Below are 17,879 nucleotides of genomic sequence, written 5' to 3'. Positions count from 1 at the left end.
ACTGGGGGCCCCTGTCCGAGGTGATATCGGACGGCGTGCCGAAACGCGCGACCCAGGACGACAGAAACGCACGGGCTATATCCACCGAGGTCGTGGAGGACAGAGGAACCGCCTCTGGCCACCTAGTCGTCCGGTCCACCATAGTGAGTAGGTGAGTAAAACCTTGCGAAGGGGGAAGGGGACCTACCAAGTCCACATGCACATGGTCGAACCTCCTGGCCGGAATCGGAAAAGGTTCAAGGCTCGACCTGGTGTGTCGGTGGACTTTGGCACGCTGACATGCTACACAGGCCGCTGCCCACATCCTGACGTCCTTACGAAGCCCGGGCCAGACAAACTTTGCCCCAACCAGCTTGACCGATGCACGGACGCCAGGGTGTGACAGGGAGTGGATCGAATCAAAAATCCGGCGACGCCATTCCAACGGAACTACAGGACGAGGGCGGCCCGTGGACACATCGCAGAGGAGAGCAGTGCGACCGCCCCGCAACACCACCTCCTCAAGCTTAAGAGCCGTACTCACTGCCTTGAGGTTGCGGATGTCAGGATCAACGGACTGGTCGGCAGCCATTTCCGAAAAATCAACCCCGAGCTGGACTGGACACACGATCGCGCGCGATAAACAATCAGCCACAGGGTTACACTTACCGGCCACGTGCCGAACGTCCGTCGTAAACTCTGAAACGGCCGCCAAGTGCCGCTGCTGACGGGCCGACCATGGTTCAGTAACCTTTGACATCGCAAACGTAAGTGGCTTATGATCCACGTAAGCCGTGAAACGGCGTCCTTCAAGAAGGAAGCGAAAGTGGCGCGTCGCAAGGTACAAAGCCAACAACTCTCGGTCGAAAACACTATACTTGCGTTCGTTATCCCGCAGCTTACGACTGAAAAACGCAAGAGGCTGCCACACATTTGCCACGAGCTGCTCAACCACTGCCCCAACAGCTATATCAGAAGCATCTGTAGTTAAGGCAACTTGCGCAGTCGCAATCGGGTGGACCAGGAGAGTCGCACTCGCCAGGGCGTCCTTAGTTTGTCGAAAAGCCTGTTCCCGCCGTGCAGACCACTCGACAGTATCATTAGCTTTCTTATTTTTCAAGGCATTGTAAAGAGGATGCAGGAGGTGGGCCGCACGCGGGAGAAACCGGTTATAAAAATTAACCATGCCCAAAAACTCCTGCAGCGCCTTAATTGAGGCCGGGCGGGGGAAATCCACCACTGCCTTCACCTTGGCGGGCAAGGGGACCGCGCCCTGTGCTGAAATCCGGTGGCCTAAGAAATCAATCTCAGCCAGACCAAATTGACATTTCGCAGGGTTAACGATCAGACCATGCGAATCAAGACGCTTGAAAACCTCTGTTAAGTGTGACAGATGTTCCTCTGGTGAAGGACTGGCCACCAGAATATCGTCAAGATAAACAGACACAAAGTCGAGGTTGCGCAACACAGAGTCCATCAATCTTTGAAAAGTCTGTGCTGCCCCCTTCAGTCCAAAAGGCATGCGCAAGAATTCAAAAAGACCGAACGGGGTTATCACCGCGGTTTTGGGCACATCTTCCGCCTGCACAGGCACCTGGTGGTAACCACGGACCAAGTCCACTTTTGAAAAAATGGTGGTGCCCGCCAAACGGGTGGAAAAGTCTTTAATGTGTGGAATGGGGTAACGGTCATGCGTAGTCACATTGTTAAGGCGACGAAAATCACCACAAGGCCGCCAGGAACCATCCCTTTTAGGCACCATGTGTAAAGGCGAGGCCCACGGACTGTTAGAACGCCTCACAATCCCCAAACGCTCCATTGTAGCAAACTCCCCTTTTGCTATCGCTAATTTGGCCGCGTCAAGGCGACGCGCGCGAGCAAAAACAGGCGGGCCGACCGTGGGTATGAAATGCTCCACCCCGTGTTTAGTGCATGCGGTGGAAAAGGCTGGAGTCGTTAGGGAGGGAAAGTCTGTCAGCAGGCGCTGATAAATGTCACCCGATGCCAAATAATTCGCATGCGTTAATGGCCCGAGTCCCCCAGCCTCACACGGAAAAGTAGCAAAAGAAACAGCGTCAATCAAACGGCGGTTTGCGACATCAACGAGCAGTCCATGTGCACACAGAAAATCCGCGCCGATAATGGGAACCGTGATAGCGGCAACAAGAAAGTTCCACTGGAAATCACGTCCATGGAAGCACAGAGTCACCGACCTGGAACCAAAGCTGATGATGGGCGAGCCGTTAGCCGCACACAGGGGTGGTCCGCAAACGCCGCCCGCCTTGTCCACGGCGGAGGGTGTAAGCAGGCTGACTTGCGACCCGTAGTCCACCAGGAAACGTCTTCCAGAGGACGAGTCTGTAAGGAAAAGCAGCTCGCTCTCTTTGCCGGCGCCCACAGCCACTACTGAACGCCGGCGTTGGAGTTTCCCGGAGCTTCGTAGGTGCAGGGGGGAACACAACGCCGAGCCCTGGCGCCAAACCGCTGATGGAAGAAGCAGAGAACCTTCCCACGACGCTTTCGAACGACCACTGCGGCCACCGTTGACGGATCCACGTCTGGTGTCGTCCCAAGGGTGGAATCGGCCGCCACACTTTGCACGGCGAACCGTCTCGTAGCCAGCAGAACTCGATCCGCTTCCTCAGCCAAACCTCGATGATCGCCGGTCGCCAGACAAGCGGAGTTAGCCAACACTGCGCGCACCGGAGATGGTAGCTGTCGCAGGAAAATGTGCGGGAAAATAAAACCGCCCTCATCCGAACCCAAGAGCGACAGCATATTGTCCATGAGATCCACCGCCGTGCCATCGCCCAAACCGGGCAGGGAAAGGAGCCTATATGCCCTCTCTGAGTCCGACAAACAGAACCTCCTCAGCAGAAGCTGTTTGAGCGCGTCGTATTTCCCGCCATGTGGAGGTGCTCGCAATAGCTGCATAACACGACGTGTAGTCAGTTGGTCGAGGGACGCCACGACCATGTAGTACTTCGGGTCATCGGAGGTGATTCCACGAAGGTGGAAAAGCGCTTCCACATGCTGGAACCACGAAGCCGGATCGCTCTGCCAGAACTCCGGTAGCCTCACGGTAGCGGTGACGGCTGCAAGATGAGGGAGTTGGGGCGGCATGGCCGAGGAAGACACCTCTTCATCTACGACTTGAAACATACTCAGCGTCGGGGTCACCAATGTGGCAGTTGAAATGAGCACACACGACTGACTGTGAACACGTCTTTATTCCAAGACTGCCAACAACAGAATAACGCACAATCACAAATTCGCGCCAACAAACATTAACATGAATACGCCCCCAAACGGGATGCCTGCTGGGTGAGAGGCATGGTCCTAATGTCCGCCACAACATCAAAATTCAAGATGAAAGACTTGGGTAAACTGAAACACTACCTAGGTATTGATTTTGAACAACATGACAAATGTGAGCAGTTTAATTTATTTAACTACAAGCACACGACCTGATTTGAGTTTTGTTGTTTGTGCAATATTTCGCGACGCCAACAGAAGAACGATGGTCTACAGTAAAAGGTACTTAAGGGTACAATTGGCAAGGAACTTTGCTTCACTAAATGTGATGACAAACTTGGATTACAAGCATACAGTGATGCTGATTGGGCAGCTGACACAAGTGACAGACGAAGCACAACAGGTTACTGTTGCTTAGCTGAAACAAAAACAGTCCTATTTTTTCATGTAAGACCAAGAAACAACCTACCATTGCATTGTCCCCATGTGAGGCGGAGTATATGGTTCTAGCCGCCACTGTGCAAGAGTGTTTGTAACATAGTACAGTTTTTGGGCCATATTGACAAATATCAATAAGAGCGACCTATTGTTTTTGAGGACAATCAAGGCAACATAGCACTGGCAAAAAACCATGTAAAAAAGGTAAAGGTGCAAACATGTCGACATAAAGTATCACTTTATTAGGTCAACTGTTAATGACATCTGAGATGATAATAATGATAACTGTCCAACCGACCACATGGTAGCTGATGTTTTCACAAAACCATCAACAAAAGTTAAGTTGAATATATTTGCCAAGCTCATATTTGGGAACTATGTTCATATGCAAGTTTTTCCCAACATTTAGTGTGGTCAAGATAACAACGTGAGCGCAAGTGGAGGTGTTACAGATGTTCTCTCAAATGTGTTGCCACAAAACAATATTTTGACTCTTTAGACAACTCTTTTAATGTTGTGGTCAATCGCGCTATCACTTCCGGTCTATTTCTGTCAAACCGTGATCTGGTACATTGCCTTTCCAGTTTGTATTCATTGTGTTTTGCTAAGGCTTTTGGAAATGTGTTTCAGATTTGTTTTCTAAAATGTTAATTTATTTCAGCTTTTGTAAATTCCTTTTCTAAATGTTAATTTGTTTCAGTTTTTGTTAATTTGATTTCTGGAATGTTAATTTGTTTTGTCTTTTGCCAATTTGCTTCCTGAAATGTTCAATTTCTCTTGCTTTTGTTAATTTGTATCTATGTGTTAATTTGTTTCGGCTTTTGTTAATTAGTTTTTTTAAAAGTCAATTTGTTTCGTCTTTTGTTAATAGGTTTTCTGAAATATTTCTTTGGGTTTTTGAATGTTAATTTGTTCCGGCTTTTGTTAATTAGTTTTCTGAAATGTTAATATGTTAAACGTAATGTAAAAGTGTTTTAAAGTTTGTTATTTTGTTTTACAGTTACTAGGCACCGTAACTATCCGATCGCATGAGCATCTCCAATTCCAATGTGACCGTCACATTACTTCACATTGTGACATGACCAATGTTCCCTTGTGGTATATTTTGTTGTTGATGTGTGGGTCTGGCTCAGCTTCCCTCCGGACAGGTCGCCGAGCATGGCAGAATTGGTGATGGAAAAAACTTCTCTGATATAGCCATTTTGGTTAGAAAGAGATTTTATTCTCATCACATGCTGATGTCAAAAGAAGTCTCCCCAAATAGAAAAAGGGAAAGGTGTCCCCTCTCCCCGGCCTTCCCTTCTTATAGGGAATGGCCACACAGGACATGAATATCTAATTTTACTTTGTTGCATATGCATTCTCATTGTACTAGTCTTTGATTTTGCCCCGAAGCCGTCTACGGTGAGAGCAGATGTGGTTGCTCTTTGAAGTGGCCTTCTGGTGCCATCCTGACTGCTACTATCACCTCGAGTGCTCCACACCTAGATACTGGTCAAGCCTTTTGTCCTCCTGGGCAGTATCTCGTTTACATTGGAATTTCAATACAAAGGCAGGTCACTTCTTTAGTCTCCAATTCCCTCATAGTTATTTAAAGAGAATTACTAAAATGTTCATAAAAGTGGATATAAAAATACACTACACCCTCTAAGCGTCGCGCTTGAGCAATTGCAATGCTTTCAACCTCTCAGCGCTCATGGGAACGCTGGCGCGCACCACACACCCACATGACATTTCTACACACACCTTCCTTTATTTACACGACACTTAAATCTACATACAGGACCACACACTATTCCCATTTCCTTACAATTTCAGTTGTGCGACTGAGGACGCACACTCAGTTGTTCTACTATAGTTTGAAGCACGCATAGAACCTCACGCTCATCACACTGCAGGTAGGCCAGCCTCCACTCGCAAAGACGAAGTCAAGCTAGCCGCCACTGTTATTTTTTAATCCTGTGCATCACGGTGCATTACGGTAATGTGCCGAAAGCGCTTGCTGTTGGCCACCTTAAAAAAAACTCACAAACTCATGTATGCACGTCAGTGGTTTGGATTTAAAATAATGTTATTACATTTCTCTGTTCACCCTGGGGGGATGCAAATTGTCTCAGAATTGCACCAAGAAATTTTCCGAATTGAGATAAAAAGGGAAATTAATGTTGACTGTGCATCAATGGCTGACATTACAACTAGTTTAAAAAATAATAATAATAATTAAGTTATCCCGCAACCAGACCAGTGCTGGGGCACATCAGATTCCATTCAAAGTACTTTGGTTGGATACCTGGGTTGGCCTAGTATGCCCCAGCACGAGTCTGGGTGCGGGATAACAAAAACTAAATTTTTAATGAGTTTTCAAATTTGGGTGTAATGGTCAAATTTTGAGATTTCTTTGGCATTTTATTTTGAAATGCCACATCAGATTTTGATGAAAGTACAGTTAGTACGACGCAAGCGTTACCATCTCCGACACTCAAGTGTTTCGTGAACTTTTTGAAGAATTGCATCTGCTTTTTTGCCTGACTTTTCATGGCGACCAACATGTGCTTGCGAAGGTCAGTCCCTTTTGGAAATTCCTGTTGGAAGTTAGGATGGAGTGACATGAAGTGACGCTGTAAATTGGAAGCTTTGAAATGCGCTAAAGCTGCGTGACATATAAGACAGACCGGCTTGCCATTACGTCCAACAAAAAAATATATAAAGTCTTCCACTCTGTCAAAAATGTCCTGTGTTGTTCTTCATATTTTCGTTTAACTGTGCATTTTCCCCCTGCCATTTTGAGAGCCAACCCATCCAGCAATAGTTTACAAGGTAAACGAAGTCGCGCCAGACATTCTCTCGTCGTGCGTTTGACGTCACTCGAAGAGGATTACCTCGTCAGCGTGCCATCTAGCCGCTAGAGTCTAGCCGCAGGGGGAATGAATGGCAGCGTCAGCCAAGCATTTTTGACGCTATCCTGTGAAAGCTCCTGAAGAGTCGCATGAAACTAGCCAAAGAGCTCGGGAGCCGCGGGTTGGCCAGGCCTGTTCTAGTGTTAAGAGTTGAGTTTAAGAGCCAATTGAGACATTTTCCGAACGCTTTTCTGGATTGACAACCAACATGACTTCACAAGTTCTTACATAGTTATGGCACTGTAATGTGTTTTTAGGCATTAAAGCGGACATAAAAGCTGCCGTGAAGGAGAAAAAGAGGGCTTTTGTGTCAGGCGACAAGGAGGAGCTGAAGAGAGTGCAACGTCAGCTGAGGAGGATCAGAGAGGGGAAAAAGTCCTACAGGAAGCGGATGGAGGAACAACTGCAGCGGAACAATGCCAGGGATGTCTGGAGGGGCCTGAAGACCATCTCAGGCCACGGACAACCAGGTAAGAACCAGAAAGGGGGGGGCCTTCAGTGGGCAAATGATTTTAACCTATTGTTGTATAGGTTTGATCAAATGCCTGCCCCCGCTCAGTCTCCCCTGCTGCAGTCCCCACCAACCCCTCTTGCCACTGCAAACGAGACCCTCCCCCCCCCCTCTCTCTTCTCTCCCCTCTCTCTCTCCACAGGCTCCAGTTCCCAGCCACATCAGACAACCACCACTTCCTCCTGCTCAGCCTTGTTCCTCACAACATCTCAGGTGAAGAACCAGCTGAGGAAGATGAAGGCGAGGAAGGCAGATGGGATTATCTCCTCAAATCCTGCGCAGACCAGCTGTGTGGAATCGTCCAGTACATGTTCAACCTGAGCCTGAAGCTGGGCATAGTCCCCCAGCTGTGCAAAACATCCTGCCTGGTTCCGGTTCCAAAGACCCCCCATCCAAAGGAGCTCAACAACTTCAGACCAGTGGTGCTGACGTCTCATCTGATGAAGACCCTGGAGAGATTGGTCCTCGTCCATCTGCGCCCCCTGGTCAGCTCCTCAATGGACCCACTCCAGTTCGCACACCAGCCTGGCATCAATGTGGATGATGCCATCATCTACCTGCTCCACACTTCACTCTCCCACTTGGAGAAGGCGGGGGGCACGGTGAGGATCATGTTCTTTGATTTCTCCAGTGCTTTCAACACCATCCAGCCCACCCTATTGGGCAGGCGGGAGTGGCCCACCACCTTATCACATGGATCCACGACTACCTCACAAACCGGCTACAGTACGTGAGAACACAGGACTGTGTGTCTGACGTGCTCCTCTGCAGCACGGGAGCGCCGCAGGGAACTGTTCTGGCTCCCTTCCTGTTCACCCTCTACACCGCGGACTACAAATGCAATTCCTCCACCTGTTACCTGCAGAAGTTCTCTGATGACTCTGCGATTGTTGGCCTCATCACTGACGGAGACGGTCGAGAGTACAGAGGGGTTACGCAGTGTTTTGTGGACTGGTGTCAGCAGAACCGCCTACAAATCAACGCTGGGAAATCCAAAGAGCTGGTGGTGGATTTCTGCAAGCGTCAGCACTCTCCACCTGCACCAGTGAATGTGCAGGGAACAGACAATGAGAGGGTCTCAACATACAAGTACCTGGGTGTTCATCTGAACAATAAACTGGACTGGAGTGACAACACAGACGCTCTCTATAGGATGGGTCAGAGCAGACTCTTCCTACTCAGGAGGCTGAGGTCCTTTGGCATTCGAGGGACGCTCCTCAGGAACTTATAAGACTCTGTGGTTTCACTGGTCATTTTCTATGGAGTGGTCTCCTGGGCCGGAGGCATCTCGGGCCGGGACAAAAAGAGACTGGACAAACTAGTGAGGAGGGCGAGCTCTGTCCTGGGCTGCTCCCTGTACTCGGTGGACTCAGAGGGGGGCAAGAGGATGACGGCAAAACTGTCATCAATGCTGGACAACCCAGCCCACCCACTCAATGACGCTCTTAGAACACTCCACAGCTCCTTCAGTGATAGACTGTTACACCCTCGCTGTACGAAAGAGAGATTTCGCCGCTCCTTCCTACTGGCTGCTGTCATACTTTTTAACAAGAACATTAGGTCGGGCCTACAAACGCGCGGACATTAGTGCAATTGTGCAGTCCTAGAATGCAATACACACTAGTACTGTGCTTTATCCAATGCTGTACTTAAACAGTGACCAATGCTGTATTTTGTATTTTGTTTACCATTACAGTACTTCTATTACTGTACTTTTATCACTGCAGTATTTCTTTCATTGCAGTACTTTCACTAATACAGTACTTTTATCATTGCAGTATATTTGATCATTTCAGTACTCTTACCATTAGAGTACTTTTCTCATTGCAGTATTATTTTTATCATTGCAGTATTTTCAATCATTCAGTATTTTTTATCATTGCAGCGTTTTTATTTATTTCCCCTCTGTACCATGGACAGGCATTAGGAGTGTTTCCTTACACTTGTATATGTTGTGGGATGTAAGTGTGTATATACTTGGGGATCTGTGTATATACGTTTATACTGTGTATATTTGCATTTGTTTTTTTGAATGTCTGCTGCTAATGTTATACATAAACGGCTACATTACGCCGCCGCATCTGTGTGATCTTTCTCTTTGCTGCTGTAACACCTAAAATTTCCCCATTGTGGGACTATTAAAGGACATCTTTATCTTCCTTTGTGTCAGTTCGTCACTTGATACACATTTCATGGCACCAGACATTAAAATGAACAAGAAATTAAAGAAAACACTTGGTCTCTTTTTTTTTCTCCATGGATGTATGTTGGTGAACGTTAGATTAAGTTAAGACAGTGATTCTCAAATAGTGGGTGATGCTAAGGCGGGCGCAAGGGACCCTGTGGAACAAGCTTTTTTTCCCCCACCGTAGTACGGCTGAACGATGCATCATTTTGGGACCGAAAAAGGCGATCTTAGACAACGCGACTTTGAGCTCGTCAAAGCTGTTTGTGCCCCTAGTTCACGCAGTAGGTCACGCAGTACTGATTAAAAAAAGCGTCGCCCTGTCACGCAGTACTGATTAAAAAAAAGCATCGCCCTGTCACTCGTTGTCCCGGAAGGGATTTCTTTTGCCGCTACTTAAATGCTCTGCGCCAAGCTATCTTGCGCCGCAGCAGAACGGGCTTTATTTGAACTATATGTAAGTCCGTGCACAGCAGCAGCAACAAGCCACGTGATGGCAAATAAACGACTCTGCAAACAAGTAGCGCTCTACACGAGGAGGCGAGCAAGGAGGCGCTAAGCGTGCTAATCGCTAAAATGAATTGCTTCGATGTATGCTCGACTTTTAACAGAAGTCTGACTCGAACCGTGTTTGGGCGGAGAGCCAGCAGCTATGAACAGAAATGTTGTATTGCAACCATTACGTATTTAAACATAAAATAAGACGACGGCTACATTAGCAATTTAGCAGACGCTCTCAGGCTGAAACAAGGAAATGGCTGACGTCATCACGACGAAGAGGTAGACGTCAAACGTATTGTAAACATAAAAAAACGTATAGTAAACATATTAAAACTGTTGCTTTGCTATTTATATAAAATGTTAGTTTAAAATCCCTCTGGCTCTTTTTGTCTTTTCTATATTATGTACGTATTAATAACTGTTTGGTTTGTTCATGTTAATAAAGTAAAAATAAAAAACTATCGTAAATATATCATCTCATCAATATTTGCACAACAGTACTGAGTTTCGAGATCCTCACAATAATCGTTCTCAAAAGAATATTTTTTTATCAATTTAGCTTTGTTAATGGATATTTTATTGACAATCTACTATCAATATTCAAAGAACATGTACATTAGTACGCAATGTAAAAAAAAAATATACAGTTTTTCAAGACCATGCTCCTTCCTTCTGATTGGCAGAGAGTGGGCTTAGTCCATTCTAACAGTGTTTTCAAAGTTACGTGTAATGTTTACGACCTTGGTTACTTCTGGTGGTGTCCTAGAGTGTGTGGTAGCACAGTTCAGAAGCACAGTTTCATCTCACTCTTTTTCCATTATGTATCCATTAAAAAGACAACCGGAAAAGCATAATGTTAACAATTGTTGTTCTAGGCAAAGACAATAAATTTCATTTTACATGTTTGATGTAAACACACAAAAAAATCATCATCACTCAGACACAATGGTTCTACTGGCACTGATAACATTGGCTTAGTGTCTTTAAAAGATCTTTGCCAAGTGCAATATATCATATTTTATTCAAAGTCACATTGACAGCTTAACCAAAGAGGCAGTTCCTTCAGTTTTGTTTTCTCTTTTTTTGAAGCTTCAAGGATCGCTGCTATTCTCACCAGCACAATGGTGTCTCTCAACCTGCTCTTTAGTGGAGAATCCTTTAGCGCGAACACTGCAACTGAATGGTTTTTCTCCAGTGTGTGTTCTTGTGTGACGTGTGAAATGTGACTTTAGAGCAAAGCGTTTGCCACAAACGGAGCAGGAAAAGGGTTTTTCTCCAGTGTGTGCTCTTGTGTGTTTTTTTAAACTTGACTTTTGAGAAAAGCTTTCGCCACAATCGGAGCAGGAAAAAGGTTTTTCTCCGGTGTGTTTTCTTGTGTGACATGCTAAAGCCAACTTATATGAAAAGTGCTCGCCACAAGCTGAGCAGGAAAAAGGTTTTTCTCCAGTGTGTGTTCTTGTGTGGCATGTTAAAGTTGACTTTCGAGCAAAGCTTTTGCCACAAACGGAGCAGCTAAAAGGTTTTTCTCCAGTGTGTGTTCTTGTGTGACGTTTGAAATTTGACTTTCGAGCAAAGCTTTTGCAACAAACGGAGCAGCTAAAAGGTTTTTCCCCAGTGTGTGTTTTTGTGTGACGTGTGAAATGTGACTTTTGAGCAAAGCTTTTGCCACAATCGGAGCAGGAAAAAGGTTTTTCTCCAGTGTGTGTTCTTGTGTGTTCTTTTAAATTTGACTTTTGACAAAAGCTTTCGCCACAAACGGAGCAGCTAAAATGTTTTTCTCCACTGTGTATCCTTGTGTGATATGTTAAATGTGACTTTTGAGAAAAGTTTTTGCCGCAAACGGAGCAGTTAAAAGGTTTTTCTCCACTGTGTAATCTTGTGTGACGTGCCAAAGACGACTTTGACGTTAATGATTTCCCACACTGAGAACATACCCAACAGTCGGTGCGACATGCCCTTTCACCTTTGGCTTTCTCATCATCATCGTCATCATCAGTAGAGTGTGATGATGTAACCTCATTTTGTGCTTGTGATGGTGCCCAGTGGTCTGCATCACCTTCTGCTGCCATGTGTTGACTTGAGCTGCTACTGGGAGGCTCCGCCCCTCTGTTGTCCTCACTCTCACCCTTGTATTCATCTTCACTCTTTATAGGGACAAAGTTTGGTGGTGACTTGATGATCTCCTCCTCCTCCTCCTCCTTCTTGACACAAGTCAAGTCTGGCTCCTCTTTCACAAAACGGAGGTATTTTTCACTGACGTCTGCTGGACACAAAACGACAAACACACATTTGGTGACATTGTCTTGTATTGTTTCTACAGTGCAACCTTGACTTGTGCCTGCTGCACACAGAGCAATGCGTGCGACCCGGATTTGGACCGGACCATGGGGACATTCCACAAAATTACGTAATACGATGTAACCCTCACCCTTTCATAGCAGCACAGCGGTGATAAACAAGCTTTTAAAAAGGAAAAGTGTTGCGGCCGATGCCCGATTTCATTCCTGACATAGGCACAGTCGTTTCAGGAAGCTAGCTGTAGTTAGCACACACAGGCGATTGCGTGCGTCTATTGGAACACCTGTTGGAGTACCCTAACATATTGTAGCGTCAACTGTGACTTACAGAGACATTAGTCAGCTAACTCACGTTCATCAAAAACCAAAACACAGTTTTCGTATCGTAAAACAACTTCACTGGCGCATGAATAACAACTGCAGTCTGCGTAAACCTGCCAGCATTAATTGATGGGCATTGTTCCATAACCATTGAGTAAAATAAAGGCATTGATAGAATAGGAATATGCTGACAAGTATTTCTTTTTGCATTTAGAGATAGTTTCAGAGTGCATGTTTTTCAGTTCCATTGTGATCTGTTAAGCTTATAGAATTAAAGCGGCCCCTGGCATCATAGTCACTATTTTTTACATGATCATGCCATGACATATTCAACAAAGAACTAATGGACATGCTTAGTCGCACAAATGACAAAAAAAAAAAAAAACACAAAAAATGTGTGTTGATTTTAACATCACATTAATCTCCTTACAAAGTAAATATTTTCCATTGATTAAAATAACTAGGACCTATGAAGGCTTAGATAAGCCCTGGATGACGAAAGGTATAGAGAACGCATGTAAAAAGAAAAAAAATTTATATAAAACATTCATCAAACTGAGAACAAAAGATGCCCAAAATAAGTATAAAACTTATAAAAACAAATTTGTAAATATAATAAGAATAGGTAAGGGAGATCGTTATTATACATTCTTAGAGCAAAATAAAAACAACACACAAGAAATATGGAAAGTTACCAATTGTTCCCCAATGACTATCCAGAATATTTGATAAAAGACATAAATATAGTTATTGAAAACAACAGTAGCAATAGCAAACAAATGTAATACATATTTTGTCAATATCCGCAGCAACCAAGCAAAAGAAATTCCTAAACAAAAGAATACCTTTGAAACAGATAAATATAGGAAAAACAACTCCTCCACTATGTTTCTTTGTGCTGTAAATGCGAATGAGGTATTAAATATTGTAAAATCATTCAAAACAAAGTCTGCTGATTGTTATACTATTGATATGCCATCAGTAAAAACTATTATTGAACATGTAGTGAAACCTTTTACTTAAATATGCAATCTGTCATTCAAATCTGCTATCTTTCCATCCAAAATGAAAATGGCAAAAGTCATCCCAATTTATAAAAACGATTCACCAATTCTAGACCAATATCATTATTGCAACAGTTCTGAAAATTTTTAGAAAAGCTATTTTCAAATAGACTTGATATCTTAATCCAAAAACATGCACTTTTAAATGAACATCAATATGGCTTCTCAAATGGAATTTGTGGAAGAAATAGCCACTAGCACAGACAGTAAAGCGTTTACTGTGGGCATTTCCATAGATCTGGAAAAAAAAGCTTTGAACATTATAGATCATAGTATATTACTAAATAAATTAATGAGATATGGCATAAGAGGTGTAGCATATGAATGGATGAAAAGGTATTTAGAAAATAGATGTCAAGGTGTGAGCTTTAATAATATTAAATCCAGTCAACTACAGATTACTCGCGGGGTTCCTCAGGGGTCAAATTATTCAGACTGTATAAAAGTGATATTTGTTGTCTCAAAAACAAAAAAAAGGGTCTGATTTGTCGCGACACAACTTTCTATTGTTCAGGAGAAAATTGAAAATTGAAAACACCTTGACTATTGTGGAAAATAAATTGATCAAATGGCCTCACAGTGAGAGACAGCGGCTGTCGTGGGTTCGATTCCGGCTCCGGCCTTCCTGTGTGGAGTTTGCATGTTCTCCCCGTGCCTGCGAGGGTTTCCTCCGGGTACTCCGGTTTCCTCCTATATTCCAAAAACATGCATGGCAGGTCGAATGAACACTTTAAATTGCCCCTAGGTATGGGTGTGAGCGCGGATGGTTGTTCGTCTCTGTGTGCCCTGCGATTGGCTGGCAACCAGTTCAGGGTGTCCCCCGCCTACTGCCCGAAGATAGCTGTGACAGGCTCCAGCACCCCTGAAGAACACCCCCCCCCCTAAAAACTCCACCCCCGCAAAAAATACGTATGCGGCATATATAATTTTGGAGTGGGCATTTTATGGATTAAACGGCGGTTTATTCACGGGTCTGGTTTGATCGAATCACTAATACTAATAATGGCACGGCACTGATAGGCGCCCCTCTGCTCCGTGAATGTCACCAATCACCCCCCCCCCGGCCCGCACGCACACACAGACACACAATTCAAATGTCTGATGATGCTAAAGATGGGGCCGCAAAACCGAAAAAGAAAGGGAGAGAGAGAAAGACTATGCATACCCCCCAGAAAGTAGTTGCCCCCCTGCCTGGATGGATGTATTAAATGTATTGTTGCGTTGTGGATTAAATCAGGCCAATCTCTATCCTTCAGCAAACTCCTTTTTTTATTAAGCCAAAAACAGCTGCTGTTGGCCACAACCACGCCGATACAAAAACAACAACAACATAATGTTCACTCCAGTCGCTCGCCCGCTGCCTTCAAAGACTCCCCCAGAAAAGAGGAAAACACAGAACCCGTGAACTATTCAAAGTCGCTGCAGTATTTTAAATGTTTGGATGAGGTAAAACTGCGCACCCGTACGCAGAATCACACGATCACCCGACTACGCCAGTACAAAGTTCATAAATAAATAAGACCAATGCGTACTTGATTTTTTTCCAATTTAATATTTAAAACTTAAATTGATCAACCATCATTGATTTTTAGAGTCACACATTTTTTTTAGAGTCAGGTTGAATTCTTCCATACGGAATTGCTTGAGCAAGATAAAAAGCCCAGAAAATGCCATGTGTTAAATATTCAGTTACATTTTTTACGCATTTTCCCCCACGCATTTTTAACGATAGAAAGTCGGTCTTTACAAAGCAAATGAGAGTAAGACGTCTTCAAACCTGCATTGGGTGGCACAATACGAGACTTATTGCAAACTTCGCCCAGCAGTTGAAGATGTGGTTCGTTTTCTTCTTTTATTTCACAAAGCTCCGCTTCGTACTTCGGTGTCGTTCTTGCACACATTTTCAAATGACAATCCCAACAAATCCGCCCGTGATCTCTGCTTCTGTTTGTCAGACGAGGAAAAAATGCAGTCTGTTTCGCACTAAATCGGATGAACTGGACACCTACTTACCAGCTACGATATGATTGGCTGTTGGCTGTTTGGAGCCCTGTCATCGACTCACCGACTGATGTCGCGATTTGTACTGCAAATCATTGTTACCTTGACCACACTATAGACCAGAGGTATTCAATTAAAAGTCACAGAGGTCCACGACTAAATTATTTTCCAATTAAAAGGTCCGAACCAAAGTCCAACTTCCCTTAATGTCTAGCCTATGTTCACATTTTTATATATTTTCAATATTTAGTCATTTTCAACAGAGCGTACTTATATACGAAATATTTAGCAATGTTCCCATTAAACACCTTTGCCAGTCAAACAAATGTAAGGCGTTTATTTCACATTCATGAAAATGTGTCTCCAGGAACTTAAGGGTGCCACTTCCAGAAAAAAACAGTAAAATATCTCCTGCAGAAATATATCAAATGCTAAGCATTGAGTTAACACCTTTTACCTTTTTTTCTTAAATCAAAGAGTCATCAGCCTAAAAAAAACGTAAAGCCTAATCATTCAAGGAAAACAGGTCAACATGTTCAGTACACAATCAATAAAAATGGCTGTCCTCATGAAAATGAGCTTTGACACCACCTTTTCTTTTGAATATTTTTTAACTTCTCTTAATGAGAAAAATGAGTTTGTGACTGCCCTGCCACTGACTTAAATCTGGGTTGGAACGGAGTCAGGGCCATTGGGATTTGGCATATTATTTGACACATCTGGGCTTTGTTATTTCGTTTAAATAATGTTTGTGCAACCGCGTTTAAGCACTCCTTCACAACTTCCCCATCGCTGAATGTTTTTTTATGTTTCCCCAAAACCAATGATACTTTTAGTGAACATTCGTTTGCATGCCGCTGGGCTGTAAACGAAAATGTAAATTTCTGTTATACTGCACTCGAAGTTCGATGTTTTTGCGTGCGCTCACCTCAAACTTCAGCGGATAACTTTGCACAAAAGGGCGGTGCTTTGTTTCGTAGTGGCGCTTCGCAATGTTGCGACGGTTTCGGAGCATATGATGCACACTGGTTTTGAATCTGCTGCAGCCAGAACGCAACTAAATTTCTCCGTCCATTCATTTAAAACAACACGCATCGACCTTGCTAACTTTTTAGCACGGCATACCGTCAGCAGGACTCTCTTCCGGTCTGCTGCGCAATTGGCAGCTGATCGTAACAAAAGATTTGATTGGCTCAAATCAGTGACGCCTTTTCCGCATTAACTAGAATTGCAGCGTCAACGTTTGCGAATGAGCCTTGAGAAAAATTCATCATGGATTGGTCATGGGTCAGTTTCGAACCATCTGTCGGTCTGGATCCGGACCGCGGTCCGCCATTTGGTGATGCCTGCTATAGACGTTAGAAAACCTTTTTTTTAACCTCTTTCAGCATTAATTTCGATGTTCATGTAATTTAATTTAAACTATCCTATTTAATACTACAATATTTATTCAATTATTTTAATATGTAACAATAACAATACTTTTTAAATACTTTTTTATTTCAATCTTGAAACTTGATGAACGTATTTGTACATTTAAATATGTGTGCAACTATTTCAAGAATTTATTGAGTTACTTAAATACTTAAAATTGGATTAAGTATTTTTTATCTCTCAAAATTAGGACTCTTCAATTAGTTCAACAATTGGTAAAGGTTTCTATAGTTTTTATTCATGGAATTAACTCAGCATGTGGTTTAGAATTTTAAATTGAAATATTTCACTGTTTTGTTTTTTCAAGGTTAGAGTGTTAAGAAATGATTTCAGTGTTTATTTAAGTACTTAAATATTTCATGATTCATTTTAGTAGTCATTAAACTATGGTAATTCACTATTTATTTCAAGATTCATTGAACTGTTTTAGGAATAATTTAGTATTCAATGTTTAATGTTTTATTTACTTTTGAAATATTTGCGTCCCTGTTGTTTATTGTGGCCACCTGCTTTTGAAGAAAGAGCCTTTCGTTTCTTGTACAAGAGGATTCTTTGTGAACGACCTGATAAGAATAGGCTCGATGCAGAAAAAGGCTCTTTTTGTTTTAAGATTACACAAATGCTGTCAAATAAATCTTCACCTCCCTGTGTGAATCATCATCTTCCCATGTACTTCTCAACCTGAGGTCACTCTGCAGACTGACCCAAAAGCCAATTTATTTTCCAGACTATCTCATTGATTCTCCCCTAACGGCTGAAAATTCCACAACCATCTGGTGTCAAGGACCTCACAATCTTTAGCATGGAGGCATGTCTTCTATTTATCATTCACTTCTAATCACCATGGACACCTCAACTATAATTTAACGAGTATTCGCATGTAACTAACTCTAATATGACTCATTTTCCCTCAACCAATGAGTCAGTAACCTTTAAGATGGATTGATTATCTGCAGCCTCAAATTCCTGTTTTACAGTATATCAAAGTCTTCTCAA

The 17,879-nt window shown here is 43.5% G+C and overlaps 2 protein-coding genes across 3 annotated transcripts in view; both read right to left on the bottom strand.

Annotated features, from left to right (window-relative positions):
• megf10 (multiple EGF-like-domains 10) overlaps positions 1-11,840 on the bottom strand; it is an 89,996-nt gene extending 78,156 nt beyond the window's left edge. The window contains exon 1 of the mRNA XM_088280951.1: positions 11,823-11,840. The gene's annotated coding sequence lies outside the window, so the exon portion shown is untranslated. The remainder of the gene's footprint in view (positions 1-11,822) is intronic.
• On the bottom strand, positions 10,536-16,585 carry LOC148319634 (uncharacterized). Of its 2 annotated transcripts, none has more exons than XM_088280953.1 (3): positions 16,378-16,585; positions 14,027-14,138; positions 10,536-12,029 (listed from the first exon to the last, which is right to left on the bottom strand). In XM_088280953.1, the coding sequence occupies exons 1-3, from the start codon at positions 16,462-16,464 to the stop codon at positions 10,858-10,860; spliced, it is 1,371 nt and encodes a 456-aa protein (XP_088137079.1). In that variant the 5' UTR covers positions 16,465-16,585; the 3' UTR covers positions 10,536-10,857. The 2 variants fall into 2 exon arrangements, with proteins under 2 accessions (XP_088137079.1, XP_088137080.1); XM_088280954.1 differs by having other exon boundaries at positions 10,536-12,026.
• Positions 16,586-17,879: the final 1,294 nt, after the last annotated feature.

Source organism: Idiotropiscis lumnitzeri, chromosome 18 (assembly GCF_059441095.1).
Source record: "Idiotropiscis lumnitzeri isolate Australia: NSW breed Sydney's pygmy pipehorse chromosome 18, RoL_Ilum_1.0, whole genome shotgun sequence".
NCBI lineage: Eukaryota > Metazoa > Chordata > Actinopteri > Syngnathiformes > Syngnathidae > Idiotropiscis > Idiotropiscis lumnitzeri.
This window is presented reverse-complemented; position numbering and strand designations above follow the sequence as displayed.

What these genes read in the sequence shown, in the direction of transcription:
- LOC148319634 (XM_088280953.1), bottom strand. Translation starts at nt 16,464, where the DNA reads ATGCTCCGAAACCGTCGCAACATTGCGAAGCGCCACTACGAAACAAAG. An exon ending in GTTATCCGCTGAAGTTTGAG is followed by an intron (nt 14,139 to 16,377) that starts GTGAGCGCACGC and finishes TTTGGAATATAG; the next exon opens with GAGGAAACCGGAGTACCCGG. An exon ending in GACAGCCGCTGTCTCTCACT is followed by an intron (nt 12,030 to 14,026) that starts GTGAGGCCATTT and finishes TTTTGTGTCCAG; the next exon opens with CAGACGTCAGTGAAAAATAC.